The sequence below is a fragment of the Pungitius pungitius genome, chromosome 1 (assembly GCF_949316345.1).
Source record: "Pungitius pungitius chromosome 1, fPunPun2.1, whole genome shotgun sequence".
NCBI lineage: Eukaryota > Metazoa > Chordata > Actinopteri > Perciformes > Gasterosteidae > Pungitius > Pungitius pungitius.
In genome coordinates, this window is record NC_084900.1 from 8,500,498 (window position 1) to 8,514,893 (window position 14,396).

The 14,396-nt window shown below is 48.0% G+C and overlaps 2 protein-coding genes across 4 annotated transcripts; one reads left to right on the top strand and one right to left on the bottom strand.

Annotated features, from left to right (window-relative positions):
• The first annotated feature begins 592 nt into the window (after positions 1–592).
• tmem179ba (transmembrane protein 179Ba) lies at positions 593–4,349 on the top strand. 2 transcript variants are annotated; one of them, XM_037480895.2, is made up of 6 exons: positions 593–896; positions 1,145–1,259; positions 2,116–2,312; positions 2,818–2,955; positions 3,144–3,222; positions 3,350–4,349. In XM_037480895.2, the coding sequence occupies exons 2-6, from the start codon at positions 1,164–1,166 to the stop codon at positions 3,530–3,532; spliced, it is 693 nt and encodes a 230-aa protein (XP_037336792.2). In that variant the 5' UTR covers positions 593–896; positions 1,145–1,163; the 3' UTR covers positions 3,533–4,349. The 2 variants fall into 2 exon arrangements, with proteins under 2 accessions (XP_037336792.2, XP_037336793.2); XM_037480896.2 differs by lacking the exon at positions 593–896 and having other exon boundaries at positions 1,099–1,259; positions 3,350–3,560; positions 3,640–4,349.
• Positions 4,350–9,991: 5,642 nt separating this feature from the next.
• Positions 9,992–13,884, bottom strand: brms1 (BRMS1 transcriptional repressor and anoikis regulator). 2 transcript variants are annotated; one of them, XM_037481163.2, is made up of 10 exons: positions 13,734–13,884; positions 12,313–12,525; positions 12,132–12,222; positions 11,888–12,015; positions 11,161–11,240; positions 10,980–11,076; positions 10,761–10,850; positions 10,580–10,644; positions 10,347–10,386; positions 9,992–10,257 (listed from the first exon to the last, which is right to left on the bottom strand). In XM_037481163.2, the coding sequence occupies exons 2-10, from the start codon at positions 12,521–12,523 to the stop codon at positions 10,250–10,252; spliced, it is 810 nt and encodes a 269-aa protein (XP_037337060.1). In that variant the 5' UTR covers positions 12,524–12,525; positions 13,734–13,884; the 3' UTR covers positions 9,992–10,249. The 2 variants fall into 2 exon arrangements, with proteins under 2 accessions (XP_037337060.1, XP_062417262.1); XM_062561278.1 differs by lacking the exons at positions 9,992–10,257; positions 10,347–10,386 and adding an exon at positions 10,441–10,500.
• Positions 13,885–14,396: the final 512 nt, after the last annotated feature.

Consider the following 14,396-nt stretch of genomic DNA (forward strand, 5'->3'; position numbering starts at 1 on the left):
CGGCGGTGGAATCGGATAATGCTTCTCACACTTTGAAGCCCTCGCAGCAGAACACATCGTCTATGGCGGCCTGACACACAACGGGCACACAACTTCAAGCTGAACTGGGGACAGGGTACGGCCCACTCGTGTCAATTACACGAAGCTCTGAATGGAAACTCCTTTTAGCTTTATAGACATCTAATATAACGTGATGTGTGTCAGGGATTAGTGTTTCTACCGCAGAAGGGGAATTTAACTGAAATTGTGTTACGTATATCAGTCGCATGGTCACATGACATAAGTCACAAGGTTTGATTAAGCAATGGGGATGAAGTGCAACTCTCTCTCTCACTCTCTCTCTCACACACACACACACACACACACACACACACACACACACACACACACACACACACACACAGGAGACTGATTAAAATACCTGGGAGGCAACACACAAACTGCCACTAGTTCACCGTGGGTTATGAGATTTCATAGTGGGACTCTTTGACATTTGCATCAATGAAAAGGAGATTGCTCATCCATTCATCTGCGTGAGGTTTACCTCACCGTGTGTGTGTGTGTGTGTGTGTGTGGGGCGGTTAAAACCTGCTCCTGACCCGGAGATAATTCCTGTGTGATAACCGGTGTTGAAGCCTCACTACCCATCAGTGTGGCAAATGAACGATTTGTGCGCATTTATAAGCGGACGTGCATGCCTGGGGGAGCTCACGAGAAGCAGTGTTTTATTGGTGTCAAACAAGAGGGGAATGAAAAAAGGGCAGATACTCTCTTCTGGCAGCTCCGTGAGGGAACCGACACAAGCCGACGAAAAAGTACCGAGATAACGCCGGAAATCAGACCGTTTGGGCCTAAACGTCCAAGCGTGGCGTTTGTGACGTTGCGCGAAGAGACAGGTAAGTTGTGGGATACATTTTTGCCGCAAATGAGCAAGACTTTTCTCGAGTCCTTGCTGTTACTTCTTAGGCGAATGACATCGTGGCAGCTTTCTGTGTTACAATGAGAATCCCCTCGGAGATTTCAGATGGTTTTCCAGTCGCACTTGTTCACTGTTCCGCCCCGGCTTTTATTTTGAAACACATCTCACCGGAAACGGCGCCTGTCCTCACGGCGGCGGCCTTCACGCCGGTCTCTGCCCACACAGGAACCTGGTCCGCGGGACGATGGCGTCAACGGGGGTGCTGCTGCTGGAGTTGGGTCTGTACGCCAGCTGTTTCGTCTGTGGGATTATCACCGCGGCCTCCATCACCATAGTGCAGGTGACTTTACCCAGGAACGGATCCACGAAGCTCCTCCGTGGGCTTCTTTCTATCGCAGTGCTCTTCCGGATGGACTCGTCAGCGTTGGTGCTTAAACATTTGACCAAAGTGCTAAAGTTTTACCAGAGGGGAAGCGAAACGAAACATCTCTTCAGGGTGTATGTTTTCGGAACGTGTTTTTTTCAATTTAATGATGTACGTAATGACATTTTCGATTATTTTGGGCGTTTTAAAAAGAAGCCCAGCAGGCCACCTTTAAATAAAATCAGAACTATTTTTTGTTGCATTAAAAAAAGATGTAAAACACGCATTACTATTTCCCACTTATTACATATTGGCAACGGTCAGAGCGCGAGCAGGTAACAACCCCCCAAAACACACGCACTTCCTGCAGATTTCCTCACTCTGGTGCGTGTTGGTCTTATTTACGCGCACGTTGGTTTCGTGCACGTTGTCCCTCACCACAGTGCCGCCCACTATACAAAAGTCCCTGTAATTACAAGCAACCTCCGCTCCTTAGGCGTAAAGTCCACTTTCTCTTTTTGTTTGAGCTGGGAATGCGTGCATGTGAAAATGTGCGCTGCCCTCACCATGTGACCAGAGGGTCCTCGTGCCCAATTATTCTCTCAACTTCTTTATACAAGTCACATGCTGCAGGGTGTGTTCGTATGTGTGTGTGTGTGTGTGTGTGTGTGTGTGTGTGTGTGTGTGTGTGTGTGTGTGTGTGTGTGTGTGTGTGTGTGTTCTATTTTGTTTTTGCAGTTTCTCCAGTGACGAAGATGAAGTTGATGAAACATTACTATGAGAATTTGACTATAATCCTACATGGAAATAAAGCCAGTCTTTTGTTTCTCAGGGTAACTTCGGAGGCCGCTGCATGCTGTACGGACTCGTCGACTACAACGCTACCGCCGACCTTATTGGGATCAAGTCCTCCAGCTCCATGTCTCTGTGCTACTTCGTGTCGGCCATATCCGTCATGGTGGCGGTGGTGTGTTTCTCGGTGTCTCTGTACTGGCTCTACATGTTCTGCATCGACGGGGAAATCAGAAGGTAGCGGCACACGCCGTGACACTCACTGTACGACCCACACACACACACACACACACACACACACACACATGCATGTCTAAGCAGGTACAAATTTGAGTAATTGTCACTCCCACTTACAGCCGCACCCATTTTCCCACAGCCTTTACCCACCCACGAGTAAGTACAAGTAATATTGCTCGTTCAGTTCAGATTTGTGGTTTCCTCTGGTCTACAGAGTTGTCTTCTTGTTTGAGACTGAGAAACATTATGAGGGGACACTCAGACTTTCACTGCCAGCTTTACAGACCGAATGGTAAACGCTGCACAGCTGGAGTGGCGGCATAAAAAAAAAAACCTTAAGTAGTTTTTAAAAGCTGAGCAAAATGGGACGAGAGAATTTTATAGGTATGTTGTCGTATGGGATGTGGTGCAGTTTTCTCCCCTGTTCAGTGGTTGAAGTGGCCTTTAAAAAAAAAAAAAAAAAAAAAGCCGCTCGCGCTGCCTCTGTCCTGTCTGCTCTCTGCAGGGAGCGCGCGTGGATGAACCTGATCATCGCCGCCAGCGGCTTCTTCCTCTTCTTCCTGCTCATCACGGGCTGCGTGGTGAAGATCGGACGCGACGCGCTCTGCCACTCGCTCCTGGAGAGCGTCCCCAACATCACCAGGTGGCACGCGCTCACACTCGCCTCACTTGACCGATGGCTGTAACGCTTAGTAATTCACGATGCTGGTGAGACTGTCCCGCTGAAATGTCTCCTCTCAGCGACTGCTGACGCAACGGGACACAACGGATGTGTTTCAAACTTGAGAACCAGTTCACTTTCTAACGTGTGATCCATTTCTGTCTCTCAAGCTGTGATGAGGCCCAGACCAGAAAGTGGGTCAGTCCGCTTAGAGGGGGAAGGTTCTACAACAGCCTCCACAAAGCCGAGGTCAGTAGGGCTCGTCCGGGTCTCTGATTCAATGTCTTGAGCGGACACGTTGAAGAGTTCCTTTCATTCAAATATAATAAAAGAAATAAGCTTGCTAATGTGGCCTCTCCCCCCCGCCCCCCTTCAGACGGCGGTGTGGGTCAACTTCTTCCTCTGGTTCATCGTCGGCGTGCTGGTGATCATCCAGAGGCGTCAGGGTTCGGGGTCCAAGGTGATCGCCGGAGGGCCGGCCGGGGGGCTGTTCGGCGAGGCGGGGGTGACGGACGCAGAGACGGAGCCGTTTTTCAACCGCCCCGCGAGGCCTCAGTGAAGGACGGACGGATGACTCACAGAAGCAGGCGGGCACAAGTTGATCATGTGTGTGGGGGGGGGAGAGTTTGAGTGGAAATAGCTTCTGATGGTCTTAGTTTGTTTTAGGGTGTTGCGACACTTGGGTGTTAAAGGAAGTGTTGGCGCCTTGGATGACCCCGAGCGTGCCGAGCACAATGGAACACAGCGACCCACGGCCTTTCCCCCTGAAGGGTTTTTATGTTCATCCCTTTCCCACTTCCACTCACGAGGGCCTCGTTGAATGTCTACTGGGAGCGGGTTCATGGCAGGCGATTTTGTATTTTGGAGGTGATTGTCCGCTTTTTATTTTTTATCCTCTGAGAAGTTTGTACATTGTGTTTCTACCATGTGCCGAGCAGTTTTACTCCCATCTTTATTCTTTATTTATAACAAATTATTTCATTCGATGTCGAGGCACATTGGCATTTCTAATCATTTTGTGTTTGAGCTCAGATCAGTTTAGTTGAAACAATGTGGGCGGGGGGAAAAAGGACCACTGCATATAGAAATGGCATCAGTAAGATTTCTTTGTTAGTTCACCAGTAATCAGGGGGATTTTTCCTTTAATGATGACATAAACATGACCCCGGCCTGACTGTTACACTCAAAGGTGCTCATCAAATACTTCAGTCTGATACTGTGTTTATGATAAAAATGCTGAATGTTTGGATATTAACGACACGGTTTGCAGTGCTACTTTTTAAACCAATAAACCAAAGAGTTCAAACCCAATAAATGTGCTTTCTGTTAATGTTGCAACGTTGAGCTGTGTCTCCCTCTGCTGCTCACTCGGACCTTTTGGAAGTTCTTGTTTCACGAAGTGTTAATATAAAATATTTTTTATGTCAACAAAGGCAATTCTTTCTGAGTATTTGATGTGGTGCGATGAGACATCATCTTAATGCTTAGACTGTGAAGGGCAACCAACATTAAAGGGGGAAAAACTATATTTATTCTGCCATCCTGTTCAAGTAATAAACAGCAGGGTTTTATGACAAAATAACAAACTAAACAGTTACTTTTATGTTCCCCTTCCTCTAGAAGCCTGATTCTGGATCAGTTTGGCCTCCAGACTCAATATTTTTCAAAATAAACCTCAGATTTTCTCATTTTGAAACCAAACAAACTACAAACCAGTGCTGCCAGCGGTGACCCGACAGGTCAAAATAAACATTTTACTCCTGCTATTACAACAAGCCTCTTACTCCCTAAACAGCCTAATCTCTGCGGATTGGCTGACCTATCTTGAGCCCAGAGGTAGAAGGAGAGAGAGAGAGAGAGAGAGAGGGAGTGTGACGGGACTAGGAGCGAGACGCGTGCCGATGATAAAGGAATATCTGGAGGCCACAGCCGCCCTCCGAGGGAAGAACTTCACCGGTTCTGTAAGTCCAACCGACGCCGGCGCCATCGTCACCTGAAGCACCCCGAGCTCCTGTCCGAGTCGGATTCTGGAGAACGCCGAGGACCTTCTCGCACTCGAGTCTCAGAAGAAGGCCACAAAGCTTGTGATTGACTTGACTCTGGAGCGTATGGTAAGACCTTCTCCCATTTGGCTGCTGCTGCTCGGACAAAAATGAGCTGCGCGTGTACAGAAGAAGAAGAAAAAAAAAAAAGAGCAGTGACATAAATGATACAGGCCGATAGTGATGGGAGGACAGGGTGTTATGACTCAGAGCGTCATAGTGGGGGGAGGGGGGCAGTTCCCCTCCCTGCCTGCGGTGGCTGCTGTATGTTTTTCCTTGCTCTGTCTCTTTTCCTTTTGCAGGTGATTGGATGTCGGTGCATAAAAAGGATCCTGTGTGAGCCAGCAGCTCGCCCCAGCCATGCTGCACCTCATGGACTTTTGGGTTGGTGGGGGGGTTTAGCAAGGAGGTCGGTAGGGGTGAGAAGCCTTTGTTTGTTTGTTCATGTTTTTTCCTGTTTTTGGGTAGGGAGTTAGGTAAGACACCTGTATTTTTGTTTGTTTCTTTATGTGTCCTAGGGAAGGTAGGGGGACCTGCACGTATTGTTTTGTTTGTTGTTTTAGGCCATGCTCACCCTGAAATCTATGACCTTGAACTAAAATAAATACCCCAAAACGAGAAAGCGGCGGCCTTGGTCTTTGTCTTAATTACGGGATTACTTAACTACTTGTATGCTACTTCCGGCTCCCCTAGGCCGGGCGTAACATAATTGGGGGCTCGTCCAGTCTTTTCTTTCGTCCTGCATTGCTGGTTGTGTGGGTGAAAAATGGAGTTTGATTTGGACAAGTTTGTAGCTGATCCTACACTTCAGCAGTTAAGCAAATGTAGGAAGGTGGATTTGGTGCTCATTGCAAACTCTTTTGACATAGAAATGCCTGTGAACATAAACCGAGAGGAACTGAGACAATTGGTGACCGATAAGCTAGGCGAGAGGGGGCTGTTTACTGTAGAGGGGCTAAAGAAAGTGGATATTCAAGCTACGCCGGTGATGTCGACGGAGGCACTCCAGCTGACACTCCGCGTTAGGGAGTTGGAGGTGGAAGCTATGCACCTTAAAGTTAGAGCCTTAGAGCTGGAACGCCAGCCCGGTGGCCCGCCCCGGTCCCCTATAATAAATCAGACACCTCAATCTCCTCACGATAGCTTTGATGTCGGCAGGCATATAGCGCTGGTACCACCGTTCAGAGAGTCTGAAGTGGATTCGTATTTTATTGCATTTGAACGCATCGCATCCACTTTAAAATGGCCGACTGATGTTTGGACTTTGCTGCTCCAGTGTAAATTGGTGGGAAAGGCTCAGGAGGTGTGTAATGCTCTGACACTGGAACAGAGTTTGGACTATGATCTGGTTAAAGCGACAGTGTTAAGAGCATATGAACTAGTACCTGAGGCCTATAGGCAAAAGTTTAGAGGTGGGGGAAAGGATGCGAGCCAGACCTACGTAGAGTTTGCGCGTGGAAAAAGCATGCTTTTTGATAAATGGTGTAAATCCAGTAAAGCTACGGAGTTTGCACAGCTGCGGGAGCTGATGCTGTTGGAAGAGTTTAAAAAGTGGCTGCCAGAGCGCATAGTCTTGTATTTAAATGAGCAGAGAGTGATGACCGTTACTGAGGCGGCTGTCCTGGCAGATGAGTTCGTCTTGACTCACAAAAGTGTCTTCTCATCTTCTGGGCAGCGCGGGCCACCGGTACCTGTTGTAAATAAAGAGAGGTCGCCTAAAAATTTTAGGCGCACTAACTCTTCAACGCCAATGGAAAGGCGTGAGTGCTTTTATTGTCATGAACTGGGCCACTTTGTTGCAAGCTGCCCGATATTACAGCAAAAGGAGAAAGGTGACAGACAAAGCCCTTCTGCAGTCGGGCTAATTCAGAGCGATGCAAGCACTAGTCGGTCTGAGCTTTGGACAGAGGAATCGCGAGAATTTCATGATTCTTTTAAGCCTTTTATTTCACACGGTTACTTTTCCCTCAGTGGCCGTGAGGGGGACCAGATTCCAATTACAATTTTAAGGGATACTGGGGCACAGCATTCTGTGGCTCGAAGTGGTGTGGTGCCATTCTCTGACCAGTCCTATTGTAGGTCCAACTTGTTGGTGTGGGGAATTAAATTGAGTGTCTTGAGTGTGCCAGTCCATGCAGTTACCCTCTCCTCCGCCCTGGTATCTGGCCCAGTGCGTGTGGCTGTGACGGATCGGCTGCCCATCGCAGGGGTTGATCTCATTCTCGGGAATGATTTAGCTGGGGATAAGGTTTTCCCTACCAGTCCTGAGATAACTGGACACCCTACTGCTTGTGTACCCATTTGTGACGCCGCACCGCATTGCATGCCGCCCATTGATCCAGTCTGTGTGGGACCCAGCGATCAAACTCTCAAACTGGGTGATTTGGTGGATCTTCCCATACTTAAAGATGTGGGCACTGGAAAACGAGGGGAGCCTAGTGTCAAGATGACTGTGGACAATAAGCTATGTTTGGCAGTAGAGAGAAGTCCGCTAATTATCACTCAACAAACGGATAGGACTCTAGCTGCCTGCTTGTCGGCTGCCCGGGAGCAGAAAGGTGACTCAGAAGCAGCAGTAAGGGCGGACTTTGACAACTACGATGAGCGGCACCAGGCCTACTGCAGGTTTGGGGGCGGCAGAGGGCCCCGCAGAGCCGGTGGCGGCGCCAGCGGCAGTCACCCTGGAGACGGAAATGGCGGATCTGGAGGACCTGGAGGTGGAGGACCGGCTCGCTTGAGAGAGAGGCCCCCCCGCAGACCGGACTTCAGGGAACCTTCTGATGAGGAGCGAGCACAGAGACCTCGGCTGCAGCTGAAGCCTCGGACCGTGTCTGAGCCGCTGAACCAGGTCGCCAACCCAAACTCTGCTATCTTTGGGGGAGCCAAACCGCGGGAGGAGGCAACCCCGGGTGTATTCCGGCCATAATCTGCTTGTGTTTCTGTCTTGTATTTGAAACCACAATCAACGCCTTATGCTCTGATCATTACTCTTAAGACAGTGTCTTTAATGTGATACACTTTGATGTCAATATCGTGGCGGGTGCATCATCACGGATAGGGTGTTGAACAAACATCTCTTCCAATAGAAGAAATGTTTGGTCTTAAGTGGGGGGATGTTATGACTCAGAGCGTCATAGTGGGGGGAGGGGGGCAGTTCCCCTCCCTGCCTGCGGTGGCTGCTGTATGTTTTTCCTTGCTCTGTCTCTTTTCCTTTTGCAGGTGATTGGATGTCGGTGCATAAAAAGGATCCTGTGTGAGCCAGCAGCTCGCCCCAGCCATGCTGCACCTCATGGACTTTTGGGTTGGTGGGGGGGTTTAGCAAGGAGGTCGGTAGGGGTGAGAAGCCTTTGTTTGTTTGTTCATGTTTTTTCCTGTTTTTGGGTAGGGAGTTAGGTAAGACACCTGTATTTTTGTTTGTTTCTTTATGTGTCCTAGGGAAGGTAGGGGGACCTGCACGTATTGTTTTGTTTGTTGTTTTAGGCCATGCTCACCCTGAAATCTATGACCTTGAACTAAAATAAATACCCCAAAACGAGAAAGCGGCGGCCTTGGTCTTTGTCTTAATTACGGGATTACTTAACTACTTGTATGCTACTTCCGGCTCCCCTAGGCCGGGCGTAATAGAAGGGAAGCCCGGAGCAGTGCACTAAGCCGTGATAAGCCTCTTTAAGCTACTTCACTCGCTGCAGATCAAATGTTCTGTTTAAAACCTGGTGATCTGTGCTGGACTTGTGACTGCGAGCTATTGATTCACTTCATCTGATCTTTTGGCAGGATGGCTTTAAAGTTCCCTGCCAAAAATGAGCGAACCAAAAAAACAAAAAATCAAAACGGACTCACAGAGAGGCCCGGGACAGACAGCTCCAAAGTCTCGGAGCCAAATCCTCGTTCAAAGTCCAGTTGCCGCCTTGTTTGACCCTCTGACCTCCTTTGCCCTCCAGAACATGTCCATCAACCAGTGCGAGTCGGTGGCGGTGAGCGTGGAGTCCCTCCTGAGCGACGCCAAGAGGATGCAGCTGCAGTGCCGCGAGCGCAGCGACCAGCTCTCTGCGGCCTCCGCGCAGCTGCAGCTGGAGTCGGCCGCCCTGGCGGAGCAGTGCGAGTCGGCGCGGCTCGACATGGCCCACATCCGCCGGCAGCTGGACGAACTGTTGGACACCAAAGCGGCCTTTGAGGCCAGGGAGAGGCAGGCGCGTAAACTCAGCAGGCACCTGTGAGGAAGGGGAAGAGGGGGGGGGGGGGGCAGTGACGTCATGAGGTGGTTTGATGGCTCCCAGGGGAACCACTGGATGAGGTCCTCCTTGTTCTTAGCTTTTGTTAAACATACGCATGTGATTATGCACATTAATGTAATCCATAATGTCAAATTAAACCACTAAACCACAGACTGCAGGCTCGTCTCTGGTCATTTCCACAGCGTATAGTTTTCGCCCGAATCCTCCGTCATTTCCCCCCCTTTACGTTAACGTCAATCATATCACAGCGTGGGTGAGGAAAGCAGTTCCAAAAGCTTAACGAGTTATTTAACGAGTTATGCCTGAATGCTTCACAGGGCCGTTGTCATGGAACCGCATGAGCTTCAGAAAACAGCTGATTCCAGGGCTCTTCCTTAGAAAGAAACCACACATGGCACTTTGAGGGTCGAAAGGCGGCCTCGGCACATTCTGTACCGCCTCTCTCTAAATGTGACTTCGGTTCATCACACTACAGTAAATACATGTCCGTGAGTAAAATATTGTTTGATAGAATTCCCCAAGAAGCTGTCTTCGTTGCATGGTCAGACATATATCCATAATCCCACGAGATTTATTCATTTATCTTTATGGTGCCTTTGTCCAAAGCCATTTGAAAATCATTTCACCTCTCGCCTGGTTTCTCTCTTTTGCCTCTTAAATATCTGTGAGGATCTAACGCGGGGGTGGAGTTTACAGTGAGAAAACCTGGAGCATGAAATCATATGAAAGAACACGCAAAACCTCGTCACAAAAACAAGATTACAATTTAATTACTGTTATAAATCATTCTATAAATACATGGTTGTCACATCATTAAGAACCTATTAAATAGCAATATAAAACAAACAAGCAGTCAGGGTGGGGGGGGGCAGCTGCTGAGGTCGAATGCGTGGAAAATAACACCGTCTTCGGGTTCTGGAGGAGACGAACTGGATGCAAAGTGGAAAACGCTGGGAATGGTTTTTGGTCCTGGTCGTCTTCAGTGAGAGGCTCCTGTTATCACCGTTCTGAAACACCAAATGCCAAAGGGTTACAGGAGGGAAGATCTCTAAACACCACGGAGTTTGTAAATCTACGCCAATAGACTCAGACTCACTTTCAACTTTCTTCTTCGATGGCGACAGGGCTACTTTAGCCTGAAAAGCACGCAGAGACCAGTTTAGCAAACTATATCTGGGACTGGGATTCATTGAGCTGGTTACTTGTCATGTAGGGAAGTATGTGGCGTTGATGTTGAGGGATTTCTTCCCCTTAATTGAGTGCAAAGTTACAGTTAAGCGCGACAGCAGAGAAAAATGAGGGGGGCTGAAACAGAAGCACATTTTTTACCTTCTTGATAGCGGTCCAGTCTTCGAGGATGTCGATTTCTCTCAACATGTAGACGATGAAAGGCCCTGTGAGGCAGAGGGGGGGGGGGGGGGGGGGGGTCGGGTTAAATGGACTGAGGGTAAAAGCTGAAAAGGTGAATGAGGAGGTCGACAGGTGACAGAATGAGAAAAGGTGTGTTTACCTGAAACCAGAGCTACTTTCTTCTTCCTCTCTGACGCACCCAGCAGGTGCTTTCTGTTACACTGCTTGCCCTTCAGCTCATCACTCCACTCTGGAATGGAAAAAAAAAAAGATATAGATTTTTCATTGCATACATTTAGCAAACTAGCATTCCAATTTTCTCTAACCAAACGTGTCAGTTAAAGTGCAGCAGATGCTGCTGATGGTGGTTCGGCCAAACCTGAGGTGAGGTCCACATTCTGTCGGTCCTCTTCCAGTCTTCGGATTTTCTCCAGCAGTTCGGCCTTCATGGCGTCAAACAGCAACGCCCGCTCACTCTGCGGCCAACAGACACAAATCCATACACAGCGTTAGGCCTGCAGGCCTTCGCTCACGTAGCATTGTCTGCATGCAGCACGTACCTCGAGGTGCTGCTTTGCTCCTTGTTGTTCACACTCGTACTTGTGTTTGATCACCTGTAGACACAGCTCTTTGTACACTCCTGCAGGTAAAGGCAGAAGGAGGAGACTACGTTTAGCTTGTGTCCTCAGTAGCGACACCGAACCTCGGATTATCTTATCACAAGTCCAACGCTTGTCATTTATTTTAAATGGACCTTTGTTTATTACAAGCTCACTAACAGAGTGAAGATTGGAGTAAGGATTAGACATCGCTTAAGCATCTGTAAGCTAGTAGAGTAGGAAACATATCGAGAAGACATTGTTTTTGGCGTAGAAGTAAGACATTCCAGAGAGATGAAGTTAATCCCTTCATAGTTTGTGCCACAAATACCCTCTAGCATGTCTATTTGAGCACCTTGGTTCCTCCGAACTGGCTCGAGAGGTTAGTTTGTTGAACGCCTCCACACACTGGCCATGTGTTGTATCAGGCTATTTGAGACATTGAGAACATTTTTAAATACTTTTTGTTAATATTCATACAGTTGAGCATTGTGAAGCTGTGTCAACGTGTTGTTTTTTTACATGAATGTCAAGCTGGCCACATTGAATAAAATCTATACCCGTAACATGATTATAAGTGTGGCAAAATTGCTGCAACTTCCTTATATTGGCACATATTGTGCATGCGTCCCACAAGAGGACAGCATCCTCTGTCCTCAGCATATTCTGTTTTCTGTGTTGTACCTACCAGCCACTTGTGTTCGTATCTGCATGCTTTCCTGTAGTGCCACCAGTGGTTCTTTGTATTCTCCGGCCTTCCCCGTCAGCACCTCGTCCAGCTTCACCTTCACCTGGTTCTGTCGCTCCCGAAACAACCTGCAATCACACAGTGAAGTCAGCCTTCGCCTTTTTTCATTTTGATCGAGATGATTTCGGACCCTGGCAGGGGAACACAGTGTCAAGTTTAGTCATCCCCTCGGTTTTCCGCTTACTTCTCTTTCAGCTCCTGAAATTGTTTTTCCAGATCCAGCATCTCATCTAGACATTCTCCTCTCCTCCGCTCGCAGTCTTCATCATCCATCTCTTCGTAACGTACATGGAGATAGAGAGACAGTGAAGAGAAGTAGCGTTGCATTCAGTCAGACAGCGACACAGCGGAGCACTTCACGGTACCTGAACTCTCCTCTTCCTCCTCCTCTTCCTCACTATCGTCCAAGTCGCTATCCCGCTCCTCCGCGCTGTCCTCCATGGTCTCCTCTCCTCTCCCATCTCCCCTTTCATCCTCTCGCAGCTGCTCCACCTCTCCGTTGGCCTCCGGGAGTTGGGACTCTCCTTCTGCCTCCATCTCCTCTTCTGGCTCCCTCACGTTGGGTTGGGCGGGCATGGCTGGCAGAGACAGATGCAGACACACACACACACACACACACACTCTAAAGCACGGTGGGTTTGGGTAAAGGTGTGAAAGTCAACCAAATCGCGGCTCTCCTTCTCTGGTCGAGCTGTTAGGGTGATCATCATTTGGTTCACTCATGTGTTCCGACATTATATGCATCGACTACTGACGGAGTAAATGTACTGAAATAATAAATATATTGGCCAATTGGTTTGACAGCGTTCTGTTTGGCTCCATATGGACGATGTTGAAGAATGACACTGCACACAAGCTGCAATTATATTAAGCCACAAAGAAAAGAACTGAGAGGAGAACTATTATGCAACTGCGTGGTCCATAAAGACAATTGTTCGTGGTCTAGTTGTTGATTGCATCTTATTGTGCAGATGGAGAATAATTTGAATAGAACAACACCGGCAAGCCCGCGACATATCGAGCTACCGCGTTGCTTCCGGAGATCTGTCAAGCAAAATAGGAAAACCCATCCCAGGACGAGAATTTGCACGGTATTGTTTGTCGGGAAGTTTTTTAAAAAAAAGACACATTTCAAATAATGTACCTCACACACTGCAGTCAGAGAGGCAAATAACGTAAAACTAAGCCATTAACCGTGTATATCTTTCAAACTTTTTCTGCGTACGTAAATAGGACTTTTATTTTGTTGCCATACCGGATGCTCTGTTTCAGTCGTGCCTATGGTGACCACTGGGAGCTTCCGTGATGTCATACAGTAAAACTGTAAACGCTATGGAGACGGCGGCGCTGTTCAGATTACAACGACCCGAGGCCAAAGCCGCTTTTTTTTCCTTTATTCAAAACCTCAAATTGATTCAAAGAGGGTCGTCGTTGTCTTCTCTCGTCTAAAATACCGGCATTTAAAACACCGTGAAGTCAAGTGCATCACTAGCTAACAATCGAAACCACACAGCGAGGAAATGACCGGCTGCTCCTCACACCGTCAACACTGCTCAAGTTGATTAAATCCCAAATGTATTACCCTCGCCTTCTCGGCGTTTGGTAGTACAATATAACCCGCCGTGGGAAAGCCTTTAAGTACGTTAAAGCACCGCCGGGTAGCTTTCGTTGCGACCATATCGCTCAACTGTACGTGGATTAACAAGTGACGTTCTGCGTCCGTGGAGGCAGGCGCCGCTGCTCGTGGACGGATAAGCCCTCGCGTCCCCGGCACCAATCTGCTTACCTTTCTCTAACTGCTCGGCAGTACCACGTTAAAGTATCATTTTCTATATTTCCATTTTTAAAAAAAGTACTTCCTCTTCACTTCGGTCTTCAGTTCGACACTTTGCGGGACTCTACAGCCCGTGAATTCAACCAATCAGCGTCCAGCCGTCGTGAAAGAGTCAGGTTGACCAAGAGGAGCGCCCGCCCCCAACGACGCGCATCCAATCACAACGCTGAAGCAGGTTTAGCGGGCCAATGATAATCCAGTATAGTGCTGGTAACAGTAGAATCAACCAATAGACTGGATCTAAAATACCGCGCATCTCGCTTTTTTTCAATCTCAATATTATTAGTGCAACATAATATATGGGCGATTATAATATTATATGCCATTATATTATATAATGATGATAAAAACTAAAACGGTATTCCTTTAAATGTGTATGCAACACAGATTCATGTCACAGATATCAACACGAGGATCCAAATTCATCATCATTTTATCAGGCCTGTAGATTGGTGATAAGCATCATTCTCACTTGGGTTTAAATGAACCACCATACAGGAAAGTATGAATGGATACTACAAACAACCACAAGATGGCACCATACTAACATAAAATGTCCAGAGGCCATTGCAAGGATAATGATGGAAATCATTTGAACAAAACCCCTTTTTATGG

What these genes read in the sequence shown, in the direction of transcription:
- tmem179ba (XM_037480895.2), top strand. Translation starts at nt 1,164, where the DNA reads ATGGCGTCAACGGGGGTGCTGCTGCTGGAGTTGGGTCTGTACGCCAGC. An exon ending in AGCGTCCCCAACATCACCAG is followed by an intron (nt 2,956 to 3,143) that starts GTGGCACGCGCT and finishes CTGTCTCTCAAG; the next exon opens with CTGTGATGAGGCCCAGACCA. An exon ending in ACAGCCTCCACAAAGCCGAG is followed by an intron (nt 3,223 to 3,349) that starts GTCAGTAGGGCT and finishes GCCCCCCTTCAG; the next exon opens with ACGGCGGTGTGGGTCAACTT.
- brms1 (XM_037481163.2), bottom strand. Translation starts at nt 12,523, where the DNA reads ATGCCCGCCCAACCCAACGTGAGGGAGCCAGAAGAGGAGATGGAGGCA. An exon ending in GGAGGAAGAGGAGAGTTCAG is followed by an intron (nt 12,223 to 12,312) that starts GTACCGTGAAGT and finishes TACGTTACGAAG; the next exon opens with AGATGGATGATGAAGACTGC. An exon ending in GAGCAAAGCAGCACCTCGAG is followed by an intron (nt 11,077 to 11,160) that starts GTACGTGCTGCA and finishes TGTTGGCCGCAG; the next exon opens with AGTGAGCGGGCGTTGCTGTT.